This window comes from Humulus lupulus, chromosome 1 (assembly GCF_963169125.1).
Source record: "Humulus lupulus chromosome 1, drHumLupu1.1, whole genome shotgun sequence".
Classification (NCBI taxonomy): Eukaryota; Viridiplantae; Streptophyta; class Magnoliopsida; order Rosales; family Cannabaceae; genus Humulus; species Humulus lupulus.
Genome location: NC_084793.1, coordinates 78,733,245 through 78,748,911, shown reverse-complemented (window position 1 = coordinate 78,748,911; position 15,667 = coordinate 78,733,245). Strand labels below are relative to the sequence as shown.

At 40.6% G+C, this 15,667-nt stretch overlaps 1 protein-coding gene across 1 annotated transcript; it reads right to left on the bottom strand.

The window, feature by feature from the left end:
• Positions 1–14,049: 14,049 nt before the first annotated feature.
• LOC133811689 (glutathione S-transferase F13) lies at positions 14,050–15,243 on the bottom strand. Its single transcript, XM_062246215.1, has 3 exons — positions 14,973–15,243; positions 14,798–14,846; positions 14,050–14,701 (listed from the first exon to the last, which is right to left on the bottom strand). The coding sequence occupies exons 1-3, from the start codon at positions 15,117–15,119 to the stop codon at positions 14,244–14,246; spliced, it is 654 nt and encodes a 217-aa protein (XP_062102199.1). The 5' UTR covers positions 15,120–15,243; the 3' UTR covers positions 14,050–14,243.
• Between the last annotated feature and the right edge of the window lie 424 nt (positions 15,244–15,667).

Sequence of the window (15,667 nt, the reverse complement as noted above, 5' to 3'; positions counted from 1 at the left end):
CCGAGTTTCTAAGCTTTGAATTGATTTTGTGAATTGTTGAGTTTTCGGTTCGTTCGAGCCTTGGGTTTTGAGGGTTTTGATGTATGGGGAATCTTGGGAACTTTGCTTTGATGATTGGGGAATGTTTAGGGATGATTTTGGAGGCTTTGAAGTGTTAGAAACGCGGTTGGGAATGGCCCAGGGTGGAGCGCCGCGGCCCTGTTCTTGAGGCGCCACGGCCCTTCTTTGAAGAAGCAGGTGGGGAGCTTGTGCTTGCTGGGCGCCGTGGCCCTTGATGAAGGGCGCCGCGGCCCTTGCCTCTGGGAACCCTGGGAGCCGCGGCCCAAGGTGCTAGGGCCGCAGCCCTTGCCCTGTTTTCGCCCCGTTTGCTCGTTTTGACCTCGGGAACCTAGTTTTAGGCCTCGGGAGTGTCCTTGCTATTTGGATTAGTTTGGATTGATCTCTTGGAGGCTAGATAATGGTTTGAGAGCCTTTGATTATCTTGATTGTTAATGGTATCCCATATGTGTTGTGATTAGGTAACCGCTAAAGGACTAAAAGCTAAACCGTTCTCAAGGGTCGTTCTTTTGTTCATTCTAGCTCGAATCAAAGGTAAGAAAACTGCACCCCAAATGTGACATGCATGGATGTTCATGAGGCATGTTGATTGTGAGAATGTGGACATGGATTGAATATAGAATTCTTGGCATATGTTGCTCACTTGTGCACGGTACTGACTCATTAGTCAGGTTTGGCAAAGGTGCTGGTATCAACTGTGAAGCTGTGACTTATTAGTCAGGTTCGGCAGTGGTACTGGGCACTAATCACGTTGAGCTGACTCATTAGTCAGGACGACCTTAGTGTGTATTACGCAAGCCAATAAGATTTGATCTAATCGATTATCAGCATTGAATGACTCAAAGAGCATCAATGCCAGACCGACCCCGAGGGTCGATGAATGAAATAAGCGCTTGGAGGCTAGTGGCTTACTTAGCAGCCACTCTCCCATTTGAAAACAGTGACGTGCTTGTCAGTCACTCAGTATGGTTTACCAGAACCTGTTGAAGGCTAGTGGCTTACCTAACAGCCACTCTTCCATTTGAATTAGTGAGTTGCTTGTCAGTCACTCAGTATGGTTTACCAGAACCTGTTGAAGACTAGTGGCTTACCTAACAGCCACTCTTCCATTTGAATTAGTGACTTGCCTGTCAGTCACTCAGTGTGGTTTATCAGGACCTCATGTGATATTCACTCATTTGTCTAAAGCTTTATGCTTAGTATGGTTATAATGATAATCATTTGATAATGTTTATGAAAATTATTATGTTTTCTTGCTGGGCTATGGCTCATGGGTGCTATGTGGTGCAGGTAAAGGGAAAGAAAAGCTCACCTAGCCTTGAGTGGAGAGCTGATGTGGTGTTGTGTACATATGCGGCCGCTTGACCACCACGGCCAAGGAGTTCTCAGAGGAACTAGGGGGTTTACCCTATTTTTGCCGCTTAGGTCGGCGGGATTGTAACTTTACAACTATAGTGACCTTTTTGTACTGAGAACCATTTGTAAATGTTTTGTTTCGCTCTGTAGAGCAGTTTGTAATAAAATCTCCATTTCCGTTCTAATGGTTTTATACCTTAACCCGTTAATTACACTTAGAGCACGTTTTTGACCAAAGGACTCAGGCAACGAGTCAAATTTCCGGTCCACCGTTCACCGTAACTGTTCTGGGGTAGCCAGGGCGTTACATAGAGCATGAGCTAGCAGAGGCAATGCTCATGCCGAGGGGAAGAAGCTTAGATCTAGGATTTTTTTTCCTAAGGAAGAGGGAGAGTTAGGTAGAGATACAGAAAATATTAAGAAATTCAATAGATATTTTTGTTAGTTTTTCCCATTGTAGACTATGTTGTTGGTTTTTCAATTGTGGGCTTTGTTATTGTATACATTTTTTAGTGGGTTTTTTCTTGGGAAATTTATATTTCTCATTGCATTTTTTTATTGCATTATTATATTAATACATACATGAAAAACATTATTACGATATAGTATACAAATTATAACTATCTATAAATTTTATTTTAGTAATTCCTTTTATTTTAAATTTATTTTTTATTAAAATAATAGTAATAACTGAAAATATGGGTTTATATATGGTAACTTACATATGTTTTATTGTGTATGACTATTTGTATTCAATTCACTTTATACACAATATTTACTATCTTCTCTCATTTTTCGTACCTAAAAAAAAGTTCACTACATTTTCTCTCAAATGGTAGTGGGAAGATATTTGATCTTCATATACATTGATTCATACCATTAACCCATTTCAAAAGTTAATCTAGTTTCAAAATGGTGAATATTCTTAGTAGAGGAGATACACATTCATCATAGTCGCTGGCAATGGAGGAGACAGTGAAGAGCAGACACTACTTAGCTAGGTTTGTGTTTTGATTAATGGATTTCATTGCTGTTTTCTAATGAATGAGTTTATTTTCATCAATCAGTCTATGTTTATATTAATGTTCATTTTGGGTTATTCATTGTTGTTGACGAGTCTTTAGTTTATTGTGTTTGTTTGTATTTAGGTATGATTAACATTTTAGAAAAGTCTTTTTGTTGTATATAATGATTTTTTTTATTATTATAAATTAACATTATGGTATATAAAAGTTTTATGCAATAAGCCCTTTGTTTATTTTTTATTTTCATTTTGTTTATTAGACTTGTCTTTTAATATGAATAAATCATTTTGTTATAATGAATTATGAGTAGGTTGATAAATTTCTTAATTTTTTGTGTAAGCTTTGTTGTTGATTTTCACTAATCTACTTGTATTAGAGAAAATATTATATTGTACTAAATGGAAATGGTAAAACCAAAATACAACTCTAAGAAACCAAAATACAACTCTAAGAAAAATAATACAAAAGACAAGATGATAGAAAAAACAAGTGTTACAACTCAATTGCTCAAAATACAAGTAAATAGAAGGATGTAGAAGAAGAAGATTACAAACTCAAAACTATGATAATACAAGTAAATAAGAAAAAAAGAACAAAAGAATGAAAAGAGCAATGAAAAACACAAATGTTACACCCAGATTTCGAGCGTGAGGAATTATGATCCCGAAATCTAGGCTCGTTAGGTGTAAGCTCGAAATATGTACAGTCTTCATATGATCCTCCAGTCAGACAGTTTCGCTGTAAATAATGATCTCATGAGCTCGTGCAGTGTGTAGCCTCAAAGATGCTTCAAGCTTATGAGGTAAGCTCGCAACAACAAAGGGTTCAACACTTGTATATATTTCCTAATGTATCTCTTGCCCTCAGACAAGATGATCCGAGCTCGAGAGGCATAAGATCGAATATGATGACTCCATCAATAACTTGTTGGGAGCAAAGGCAAAGCAAGAATGATGAGCTCGTGATTGACAAATAATCTCGAGGGCATAATAAACCCAATATCTAAGCTAGTCGGATACGTGTGAATGTATTTATTGTTGTAAAATCTCTATGTTTTAGGGATATGATGTAATTAGTTATCCAATTCCACATTCTAAGGGATATTATCATGCATGTAAAAGATAATGCATTAAGTGGAATTATATCCTTTGATTCACAGAATATCTTCCTGAAATATGTGGGAAAGAATTCTGAAACCTTCTCTATAAATAGAGAAGGAAACTCCATTTGTAAGGGGCGAAAGATTGAGATTTGGAGAGAAAACTCTGGGCAACTATTCTCTGAAAGTTTCCAGGAAACTCCAAAGAACTAATAATATAGACTCGTGAACTAGGCAGATTTTTAACTGTTGAACCATGTAAAAAGATCTTGTTGTCATCTTCTTATCTCATTTCCTCTGATATGTTCTTGTTTAATTGCTCTCCTTTTTAAGTTGACGAAAAATGGCGTCAACAACAAACTTTCATACAACCAAAGTGTAGAGTAGTGAGGATCACCAACTTGAACAAGGTTCAAAAACTTTGTCCAAAAGCTTATTTCCCCATATTCTCTAAGCACTAAGGGATCTCTCTAGGAAATAACTCTCTGGAATTATCAAACCTCTATGATGTATTTTTCAGCCAATTACTTTGTGGATAGAAAATGGTGTGTCTTACAAGTGAGCATTAGACTCTTATTTATAGAGATTGAGATATCCTTTGAATTTCAAATTCCACCAACCCCCATGGCTGTTTCCAATGTTTAATTGGATGTTTATGAAATTAAAATAGAGATTTGGGAGTTACTTGGGATGTTAGAACCGTTCAAATTGGAAAAAACAAATTGGTTGTCAGCCTCACTGGTTGCGGCCAGGACTATCAATGGTCATAGCCACTGCCCTCTGTGCCCTAGGCCGCGGCCAGGGAATGTCAGTGGCCGCGGCTACAGGCTATTTTCAGCACAAAGTGTCATTTTTCCAAAACGTTCCAAAACGTCTCTATAACGACCCAATTTCGCTATTAAGGCTTAAGGGCCTTGATTAGCGTGCCAGGAGGGCATGATGGGATTTATGTGTGATTTGATGAGTTAAATGCATGGTTATGATTTAAAGCGTGTTATGTGACTATTTGATTACTTAAGATGCATGACTATGTATATTAGTATGCATGTAGGCCCGGATCGTGTTAGAAGGGCATAACTGTAATTTTGGCCATGTTGGGCATAACTGCATTGATATGTGATAATTGTATTCCGTGATTTGTACCACGTGAGTGTGGTGTTATTGTTGTGATGCACGTGCCGAGACGGTCCTAGAGAGCAAATTAACTCAAGAGTCACAACGGGATTTTGTAGCCGGCTCGGGAGGAGCCTAGGGGTACCTCGGGAATTTTATGGTTAAGTAGAGAATTAGCGGTTAATGGTTATTGGTGAATTAGTAACTTGGGTAACCATTAGTTACTGCTGTGGGTATCAAGTTTAGTTGGAAAATGGTAGAATTGAAATATTAGTGAAAGGACTAGAGTACCCTTGAGGAATTAGTTGAGAAAGGATCATTTGGAGGGGTAGCATGGTCATTTGGCAAGGGTAATAGGCAATTCTCAGCTGGGTTTAGTGGGTCACGGTTTGGGTATTTAGGGTCATTTTGATGCCTTGATAATATTGGAAGAGAAGAAGAAGAAAGGAGAAGAGGTGTAGATGGGGCTGATGTTTTGAGCCCTGGGAGGAGATTCAAAGGGATTTGAGGAACCAAAAACCAGATTTGAGCTAGGACTACTCAAGGTAAGATCTATATTCTGTTGTTTCTTGGGTTCAAGGTTGATTTCTCAAAGTTTTAGTGTGGAATTTAAAGATAGGATGGTTGGTTTAAAGTTTGAGGAATATGAAACTCTAGATGAGATTTTTAAGTGTGATTGTGTTTTGATCTTGATACTAATGTTGTGATTATTAATTGGTTTTGAATTGGGAGCTTTGGGATGGCTTAAGGTGAGGTTTTAAGCTTGAAAATGGTGGGTTTTTCTGGGTTCGAAGGGTCGGGCCGCGGCATGGTTCTGGGAGGGCCGCGGCCCTTGAAGGCTAAGATGTGCTGAGGATGGAGGGCGGGCCGCAGCATGGTCCTTGTAGGGCCGCGGCCCTTACCTGTTTCTGGGCATTTTGTGGCCCTGTTTGAGGGCCATGCCGCGGCGCTTAAGGGATTTTGGGATTTTGAGCTTTTGGGCTTGGGAATTTAACCTAGGGTGCTCGGGGTTGAGTCTTTTACAATGTTTGGTGAATTTCAACGTTCCGAGTACTAGAACTTGGCCTGGAGGCTCATTTAAGGTTGTTAAATGTGTCTTATGTGTGTTGTGACTAGGATTTCGGAGAGGCTCGTGCTAGAGGACCGTGCTCGTGGCCGTGGTTCATCGGAAAGCTCGGGATACAGGTAAGAAAACTATAACACCCGTAGGATAGGGCATGGGCCCATAGTGTGATTGCGGGGCACGGCCCTATATTGCATGTTGCATGATGAAATGATTGCCGGGCATGGCCCTCTATTGCATTACATGTTAGGGTGCAGATTTAAATGAATTGATATTTGTTTGAATGTGTTTGATTTATGCTATATATGATTATAGTGAATTGCACGGCTGTGGCCGAGGGCGGCAAGGCCGAGAACGGCAGCGGGGCCAGAAGTAACACCTAGCACATGGGATGCTATGGTCAGGGCAAGGCCCGGGACCCACAGGATATGTGTGAGATCCTGCGGTGAAGACCGAGACCCCAGGCTTCGGTAAGGCTTCGGGGACGGCATGGCCGTGTTTGCTTAGTCTAATGGTTGACTTGTTTATGTGTGGATTATCTGTTATGATAAATTGTATAAATTGCTTATGTTATGTTCTGCATGAGTTTTCTTGCTGGGCTTCGGCTCACGGGTGCTCCGTGTTGCAGGTAGGGCAAAGTCTGAGTCAACCAACCATGAGTACGGAGAGCGTGAAGCGACGCGTACATGTTTGGCCTGCCCGACTGCTTTGGTTGGGGGTTTATTCGAAAATGGCTGTAATAATCTATGGTTTTTTTTAGTACTGATCAACTGTAAACTTATTTCAAGATGTAAATAGTTTTCAAACCCTATTTTGGGATCCCAATTGTTTAATACTAGAAGTTTTATTGAGTCAACGCATTTTCAAAGATTACAGCCTTAACTTTTTATTAGTCACACTTTTGTTTCAAAACCTCGGTTAGCGAGTTCATTGCACTGTTTTGGCTTAAAAACTCACTTAGTAACGGCTCTAAGGAAGTAGGGCGTTACAACTTGGTATCAGAGCGAACCAAGGTTTATTGGTTCTGGAGATCGACCAAACATGTACGCTCGCTGTCAGTGACAAGCTCGACTCAGGGTTGGTTGGTATGAATGATTGACATGTCTAAATATATGTTTGAATGCCCTGTTTGCCTGCTTATTTATATGGAGCATGAGGAATGAGATGACATATACATGAGATACTGATAGGGCCTGGCCCTTGACTATTGCATGTTGAGATTGATGCATGCTGAATAATACTATTATGCATATGGATGAATATTGGCATAATGGTTCGCATATTGAGTGTATGTGGTTAAATTTATGAATTAATTCATTAGTTATATCTGTTTATTTGCTTGTGTGAAGCATGTTGAGATCTGGGTATACTTGGTGATGATGAATTTGGTAGCTAAATGTATATCATTGTGGATTTGACCTTGTATATGCTTGTGTGTGCATTATACCTGTGGATGTTTGGACCTAGTGGTGGTTTGGTTCAGAGTAGGAACCACAGGGTTCAGGAGTTTGGTCAGTTTTGACAGATGAACTCGAGTTGTTGGTTCCTAGAAAGGTTTGTGGACCTGATATTGTGTTGAGAGGGGGATTCTAGATATAAGTTGGAGTTGAGATCTCCAGTTGTCCCTGAAAGCAGCAGCAGAGGGTCTCTAGTTTGTGAGTAAGCTGCAGAGTTTGTTAGTCGAGATGGGATAGAAGAACAGCGGATTTCTCTGGGGAAATAGCTGATTCCGATGTGTTAACAGTAAGGTTACCAGTGTTGGTTTGCTGTGAGGTATGGACAGATAAGGGTATTATATGAAAGGCTTAAAGGGTGTTATCCTCGGGTTTTGAGGAGAGTTCGAGTTGACAAGGAAATTTTCAATAGATGAGCAGAGTTAATTCCACCCTTGGTTAAGAGGAGGAGAGATCCTGGTTAGAGGGTTGTATTAAATGTTGAGACAGGGAGATGCCTGGAATTGGTACTCGAGCTGAGGTACTGGCTTAATGGGTTGGAAAGAACCTAGATGATGAATGGTTAGAAGAGATTTTAAAGACATGATTAGAATCGTGGAGACGGGCAGACTTATAGGTTTGGTTTGGACTGTTAGGGTAACAACAGCGTAGATCAATGGGTTTGGTGAATTGGATAATTCATTTTGGGAATTTATACTGACGGATGTATCCGGAAATTGTGGCGACCCATCTAAGGATGGAACTCTGGGATAGTTTAAGGCATTTGGGCCGCTCTGATGTAAGGACTTATCGTCTGCATGTGGATGGCAGAGAGGGCCATGTGGTTCGAGGAACTGATGGTTGATGTTTAGAGCATGAGTGCTAGAGTCGCTATGGCGGTGCTTCTTTGGATGGAATTAGTGAAGATAGATTCATGATAATCGAGTTAAAGGAACCCCGGATAGTCCTATGGCGTCTGGCTTGCCAGAAAAGGGGGAAAAGTCTGATTGATAAGATGGTACTTGTGTTGTTAGAACGCAGCGAGGTCGGATTCTCAAATTTTGAGGTAGAAGGACCCCAGACAGTGCTTGGGCACCTAATTTGAGATTGGAAAGAAGCCTGATTGAAAAGGTAGTCATCGAGATGGCGACAGGAACCAGGGAGGTTATTTGGTTGCATGAGGGAAAGGATGCCACCTGAGAAGAGGTCAGGTGAGGGCATGATTTCTACATAGAATGACTCGAGATGTTAGGATGGATTTCCCATGGTGAGGGAAACGGAGAACTGGAATGCATCGCTACATTCAAAGTTCGAGACTGAGTCCTCAAGGAGGAGTATTTGACTGACGAGCTTATGCTTTGGGCAAGTAACGAACTGGAAGGGCTCGGTGCGGAGAGTGCTCCGAGAGGGTGATGGACATAGAGAGGTGGCCTCTATGGTGCCATTTGAGAGGCTGAGGACAGTAATACTTATTGAGAAGGAATTAGAAACTCTGGCAGATGGATTGCAGAGGATATCATCTGGGGTATGTAAAGGAGACTGAGTGGGAACTGAGCTGACCAGTGGAAAACTATGTGGGTATAAAAGGAAGACTCGGGAGTGTTTCAAGGTTAGACTACAGATAGGGTTGGTATAAAGAATGTAGTAAAAGATGGTTTTGGCTGACAGAAAGTCTGTTGAAGCAATTGAAGGAATTTGACCCTGGAGTAGCCAGAGTGTGATACTGCGGGGATTTTTAGCATCGTGGAGTTAGAACGAAAAGTAAAATGTTGGATACAAGATGGGACGATGTCCCCAAGTGTTGATCTAGGACCTGGTTATTACCAGTTGGAAACCAAGGATAAAGGCATCTCGTGAATTGGTTAGCTTGCACCGGGTAGGGTGTGAGGAGCTGGTAACAAAGATTCTGGAATGGTTCAAGTTGCAGCAGCACAGGTAAGTTCTTTAGGCAGAGAATGCATGAACGGTATGGACAAGTCCCCTTCAAGCTCACGAGCAGTGTGTGTGGATTACTCCCAGACGGAAATGGTGAGCAATGATTATGCTGAAGACATCGTACACAGAAGGCAGAGTCTCAGGTAAGGTTCTACGGAGTGTTAGTAGGGTGTCGTCAAGAGTTCTCAGATTAGAGCTACAAGAAGAAAGGACAGGTAAGAGAAGAATTGATCTGATGCCGCAAAGAAACTAATGAAGAACGTCTGAAGAATTGAAAGCATAACAAGACTGGTTAGTGCGTCATCTGTTGCACAAGCATCTCCGGGGACAGCTACATCAGAGACAAGGAGAACAGTAAAACTCGAAGTTAGACGGGCTGAGTGGTGTCCAATCAGGAAGAAATTCAGAAGACAAGGTAAGATTGTTTAGTATCTGGAATTTGTGTATGTTTTGGTTAAGTAAAGAGTGATTGCATAAAGGACCTGATCTATGGTAAGGACATGGAAGTGGGGGGGAGTGTACCACGATTTGGGCACGCCCAGGGATAAATTGACGCGAGGATGGATCGAACCTTGCGGGAGATGAAAGAATGGATCATGGTTAATATCCTTGGAACGTTAAGTTGACAGTTACGCATGGCATAAGGTACTTGAGTGTTGGGTATTAGTAAGAAGGTTAACGTTGAGACCCAGATGCGGTGAAAAGTAACAGATATATGATCAGTGTTTGAAATCCTCGATTGAGCAAGGGGAGATATAATTGGAGGCGGAACTCCTAGCTGTGAGGCGTGTGTCCGTCAGGGGATAGCGCCATAGACTGTAATAGAGTGGACAAGGCAACGGCTGAGTTTGGCGTAACGCTAGTAGGTATGATTAGATGGTGAGTGTCACTGAGCTATGGAATCCGAAGTGTCGGCTTTGGTTGAAACAGGAAAGAACCCTGCTAGGGTGGTACAAGTTAGAATGCCAGGAATGGATAAAGGATCCAATTAGATTTGGTTTACGAATGAGAATTCTGAATGGATATCATTCCACCTCCTTGGGTACGTCGTACCAGGAGGGTCGAGCGGGTGACAGAATCTAGTGTTTTCCTTTGGACCCTGAGGGGTTAGGTGATGTGGTGGTGTGTTGTGGGAATAGACCACGATAGACCTTAAGTAAGGCGTTTGGACATGAAAAGTTTTAACTCGGTTGGTTGAGTTAATGTTGTTGGGTCAAGTGAACTGGTTTCGGGATAGAACGTCGATGATACCGAATTAAGACCCTACAGTATTTTAAGTTTTGGAATGGATCTAAAGAACGAAAAAGAACAGAGTGGGAATCTGGAATTATCAGCTGATTGCAAGTGGAATGGCAGTCTGAAAGGTTATCAGATATCTTAAAGAATTAAGCGCTGAGTAGGCGAATACTTGAGGTATTAAGGGAAGTGTAATCCCTGGTAAGTTAGTCGTGGTGGCGGTTGCTAGTGTCTTGCTAATGTAGCACGACATAGGTCTTGGTAAGAGGTGAAAGATAATGAATACTATAGTTTGGCTTTAGTTCAGAGAGAAAGCCAAAGAGGTCGTTGAAACTTCTTAAGGCAGGGGTGTCTGTCTATTTGAGAGAATAAGGAGCTGGTAAATTGTTAAGTTATGAGGAAATAAAGTTCCAGAAGGAAAGAGCTGCGTCTCTGTGTAATAACAGACGAGGATCTGTAAGGTGTTCAGAGGACGAAGGGAAAGTTCTGACTCTTAATTCGGCCTGAAATTCTGAAGTTGTACTAAGAGTTAGGCCAGCGGGGCCTACAAGCTGATCCCACCTAGTAGAGGTGATGACGTTTAAGTATCTATGGAATCAGGAATAAAACAATGAATTGGTCATTGTAATCTAGGCAGACCCTGGGCTTTGGCAGGGTTGCGGTGTTAGCAAGAAGCTATCGAGATCTTGGCTATTAGACAAAATCTTGAGGGGCAAGATTGTTACTCTTGTGAGAGTGTCATTGGAAAGTAAAGTAAAGGTGGTGGGCCTTGGAAATTATGGTCAGAGTTGCGGTTTACTGACTGATGTGTTGGATAAATTTCGAGGATGAAATTCTTATGAGGAGGGGATAGTTGTAACGACCCAATTTCGCTATTAAGGCTTAAGGGCCTTGATTAGCGTGCCAGGAGGGCATGATGGGATTTATGTGTGATTTGATGAGTTAAATGCATGGTTATGATTTAAAGCGTGTTATGTGACTATTTGATTACTTAAGATGCATGACTATGTATATTAGTATGCATGTAGGCCCGGATCGTGTTAGAAGGGCATAACTGTAATTTTGGCCATGTTGGGCATAACTGCATTGATATGTGATAATTGTATTCCGTGATTTGTACCACGTGAGTGTGGTGTTATTTTTGTGATGCACGTGCCGAGACGGTCCTAGAGAGCAAATTAACTCAAGAGTCACAACGGGATTTTGTAGCCGGCTCGGGAGGAGCCTAGGGGTACCTCGGGAATTTTATGGTTAAGTAGAGAATTAGCGGTTAATGGTTATTGGTGAATTAGTAACTTGGGTAACCATTAGTTACTGCTGTGGGTATCAGGTTTAGTTGGAAAATGGTAGAATTGAAATATTAGTGAAAGGACTAGAGTACCCTTGAGGAATTAGTTGAGAAAGGATCATTTGGAGGGGTAGCATGGTCATTTGGCAAGGGTAATAGGCAATTCTCAGCTGGGTTTAGTGGGTCACGGTTTGGGTATTTAGGGTCATTTTGATGCCTTGATAATATTGGAAGAGAAGAAGAAGAAAGGAGAAGAGGTGTAGATGGGGCTGATGTTTTGAGCCCTAGGAGGAGATTCAAAGGGATTTGAGGAACCAAAAACCAGATTTGAGCTAGGACTACTCAAGGTAAGATCTATATTCTGTTGTTTCTTGGGTTCAAGGTTGATTTCTCAAAGTTTTAGTGTGGAATTTAAAGATAGGATGGTTGGTTTAAAGTTTGAGGAATTTGAAACTCTAGATGAGATTTTTAAGTGTGATTGTGTTTTGATCTTGATACTAATGTTGTGATTATTAATTGGTTTTGAATTGGGAGCTTTGGGATGGCTTAAGGTGAGGTTTTAAGCTTGAAAATGGTGGGTTTTTCTGGGTTCGAAGGGTCGGGCCGCGGCATGGTTCTGGGAGGGCCGCGACCCTTGAAGGCTAAGATGCACTGAGGATGGAGGGCGGGCCGCGGCATGGTCCTTGTAGGGCCGCGGCCCTTACCTGTTTATGGGCATTTTGTGGCCCTGTTTGAGGGCCATGCCGCGGCGCTTAAGGGATTTTGGGATTTTGAGCTTTTGGGCTTGGGAATTTAACCTAGGGTGCTCGGGGTTGATTCTTTTACCATGTTTGGTGAAGTTCAACGTTCCGAGTACTAGAACTTGGCCTGGAGGCTCATTTAAGGTTGTTAAATGTGTCTTATGTGTGTTGTGACTAGGATTTCGGAGAGGCTCGTGCTAGAGGATCGTGCTCGTGGCTGTGGTTCATCGGAAAGCTCGGGATACAGGTAAGAAAACTATAACACCCGTAGGATAGGGCATGGGCCCATAGTGTGATTGCGGGGCACGGCCCTATATTGCATGTTGCATGATGAAATGATTGCCGGGCATGGCCCTCTATTGCATTACATGTTAGGGTGCAGATTTAAATGAATTGATATTTGTTTGAATGTGTTTGATTTATGCTATATATGATTATAGTGAATTGCACGGCTGTGGCCGAGGGCGGCAAGGCCGAGAACGGCAGCGGGGCCAGAAGTAACACCTAGCACATGGGATGCTATGGTCAGGGCAGGGCCCGGGACCCACAGGATATGTGTGAGATCCTGCGGTGAAGACCGAGACCCCAGGCTTCGGTAAGGCTTCGGGGACGGCATGGCCGTGTTTGCTTAGTCTAATGGTTGACTTGTTTATGTGTGGATTATCTGTTATGATAAATTGTATAAATTGCTTATGTTATGTTCTGCATGAGTTTTCTTGCTGGGCTTCGGCTCACGGGTGCTCCGTGTTGCAGGTAGGGCAAAGTCTGAGTCAACCAACCATGAGTACGGAGAGCGTGAAGCGACGCGTACATGTTTGGCCTGCCCGACTGCTTTGGTTGGGGGTTTATTCGAAAATGGCTGTAATAATCTATGGTTTTTTTTAGTACTGATCAACTGTAAACTTATTTCAAGATGTAAATAGTTTTCAAACCCTATTTTGGGATCCCAATTGTTTAATACTAGAAGTTTTATTGAGTCAACGCATTTTCAAAGATTACAGCCTTAACTTTTTATTAGTCACACTTTTGTTTCAAAACCTCGGTTAGCGAGTTCATTGCACTGTTTTGGCTTAAAAACTCACTTAGTAACGGCTCTAAGGAAGTAGGGCGTTACAGTCTCAAATATTTTCCCACATGATTTTGTAACCTCCAAACACCTAATGAGAGTTAAAACACATGTATCCAACAACCATATATTCATAATGGCTTTTTGAAATCCAATCTCAAATGTGTAACATACAATCTACACATTATTGGGTAATAATTGGGAGTTACAAATTTGTAAATGATTTTGTAACTCCAAAATATGTCACATTTGGGCATACACATGTGTTCAATTTTGTGACTCTCAATAATATGTTCCAAGGTGTGACAAATCACATTTTGTCACATTATTTAATCCAATAATATAACATTCCCTACTAGATTAAATAATCACTTTTTGTAGCACTTATTTAATCAATCAAACATTATATCAAAATATAATATTCCCCCACTTGATTAAATAATGACTCTCTATAGAAACATTTGCATTGGTGTATAAAGTATACATAGATAAAAAAAAAATGCCTTTTTTCTTTGTACTAATTGCCTTCCCATTGTGGACTGTGTTCTATAATTGGGTTGATATAATCTTTCAATAGTTGTATTTCAACTTAATTAAACTAAAAAAAAATCATAATATAATATCATAATGAATTGTAAATATTCAATGAATTGTAACTAATTAATAGGGACAAACGATCTTAAATTCTTAAAGCCTCATTTCCCTCTCAGTCTCTCTCTTTCTTTTCATTTCACTAATCAAATTAACTGATATGAAAAACAAAAATAACACATTTTTTTTCAAAAAATAAAAATAAAAATGAAACAACAAAAAAAAAAAACTCCACACAAAGTCATTTCTCACCAAAAGTCATACCCTGCGCGACTTTTTCAAAAGCGGGCCTCGAAGAAATATCATCCCACCAGGCCTTAACGTGGGCCCGATCGTTGATAAGTGAGGCCCACGGGGTTTTCATGAAGTAGAAAGTGTAGGGCAAGTGATGAAGATCAGGCAAGGTATAGAAATCCCCAGCTAAATATTTGGTCTCACTCAACTTAGCCTCATAAATGTCTAGAACCTTGGCTAGCTTGTCTAGATTTTCATCAATAATCTTCTGATCTGGGGCTTTGCCTTGAAGTGGAGCCACAAAATGTTGATACACGATTGGGGATATCACAGGGTCGTATTGATGGGATTCCACTTCTCTCCACACCTTCACAATAGCTGATTCGTTCAAGTTTTCTGACCTTAGCAGATCATGCCCCGACTCCTTGAACTTCTCTGCCAAGTATTCATTTATTGCTCTAGATTCTGGCCCAAATATCAATTTTCAAGAGTTAGACATAAAAATATGTATAAGAAAATAATGAGATGGTAGTATATGTAGAGTGAGTTTTTTCTACGTACCAAAAAGTGTGAGTTCGCCATCTTCTAATACTGGAACCTGACCGAAGGGCTACATGTGTAGGAAAAATGAAAATGTGATTTAATTATTACATAACAATAAATATATATATATATTATATAGGAAACAGGGAAGGAAAGTTATAGCATTGATTAAATGGTGGTAAGAAAACCTTACATTCTTAGCAAGGAATGGAGGTTGCTTGTTTCCTTGGGAGAAAAGGTCAACCGGGATAAGCTCGAAATCTAGAGTTTTTTCATGGAGACAAATCATTACACGAGTGGTGCATGTTGACATGGGGAGACCATGCAGCTTGAGCGCCATGCTCTCTTTTCTGGAAAAAATAGCTAATTAAGGAGAGAGAGAGAGAGAATGATGCTAACTGCTGAGTATATGTATACATAACAGAAGGACCTTATATAAAGGAATTTATTATAGTAATTAGGACTTGGGTCGTGGGAATTTTTTCTCAATCAACTTGAACTTTACAAGTAATTAAAAGGCCCAGTATCCGGATAAAAAAACCTAAAAGTCCGTGAATGAATGGTCATATTTACATATGATTGTTCTTTGTACAAATTTTTATTTATTTATTTCCTTCCCTTCCTCTCCCAGGCCACGTGCATTCAGAAATAACCAGTATAGTACTCTTATAGTATTAATATTTCAGCTACATGTATTGACTTCCTTTTACTTTCGCACCATTGATTTGAGTCATTTGGTTGGTGAATTTTATTAATCATATCATATTTATTAATTTCTAGTATTTAGGTTACCTCCCTACCCATACTTAGTATCTATCTGGTTAGTTCGATATTAAAATTGGAAATAAAAAAAAATGGCATAATGAATAGCATCTTTTAATGTTTCTC

Bases quoted from the DNA above. Each gene is read 5' to 3' on its own strand.
- LOC133811689 (XM_062246215.1), bottom strand. From the start codon at position 15,119: ATGGCGCTCAAGCTGCATGGTCTCCCCATGTCAACATGCACCACTCGT. The intron at 14,847-14,972 runs GTAAGGTTTTCT...CTACACATGTAG, and splicing joins CTCCATTCCTTGCTAAGAAT to CCCTTCGGTCAGGTTCCAGT. The intron at 14,702-14,797 runs GTACGTAGAAAA...TATTTGGGCCAG, and splicing joins TGGCGAACTCACACTTTTTG to AATCTAGAGCAATAAATGAA.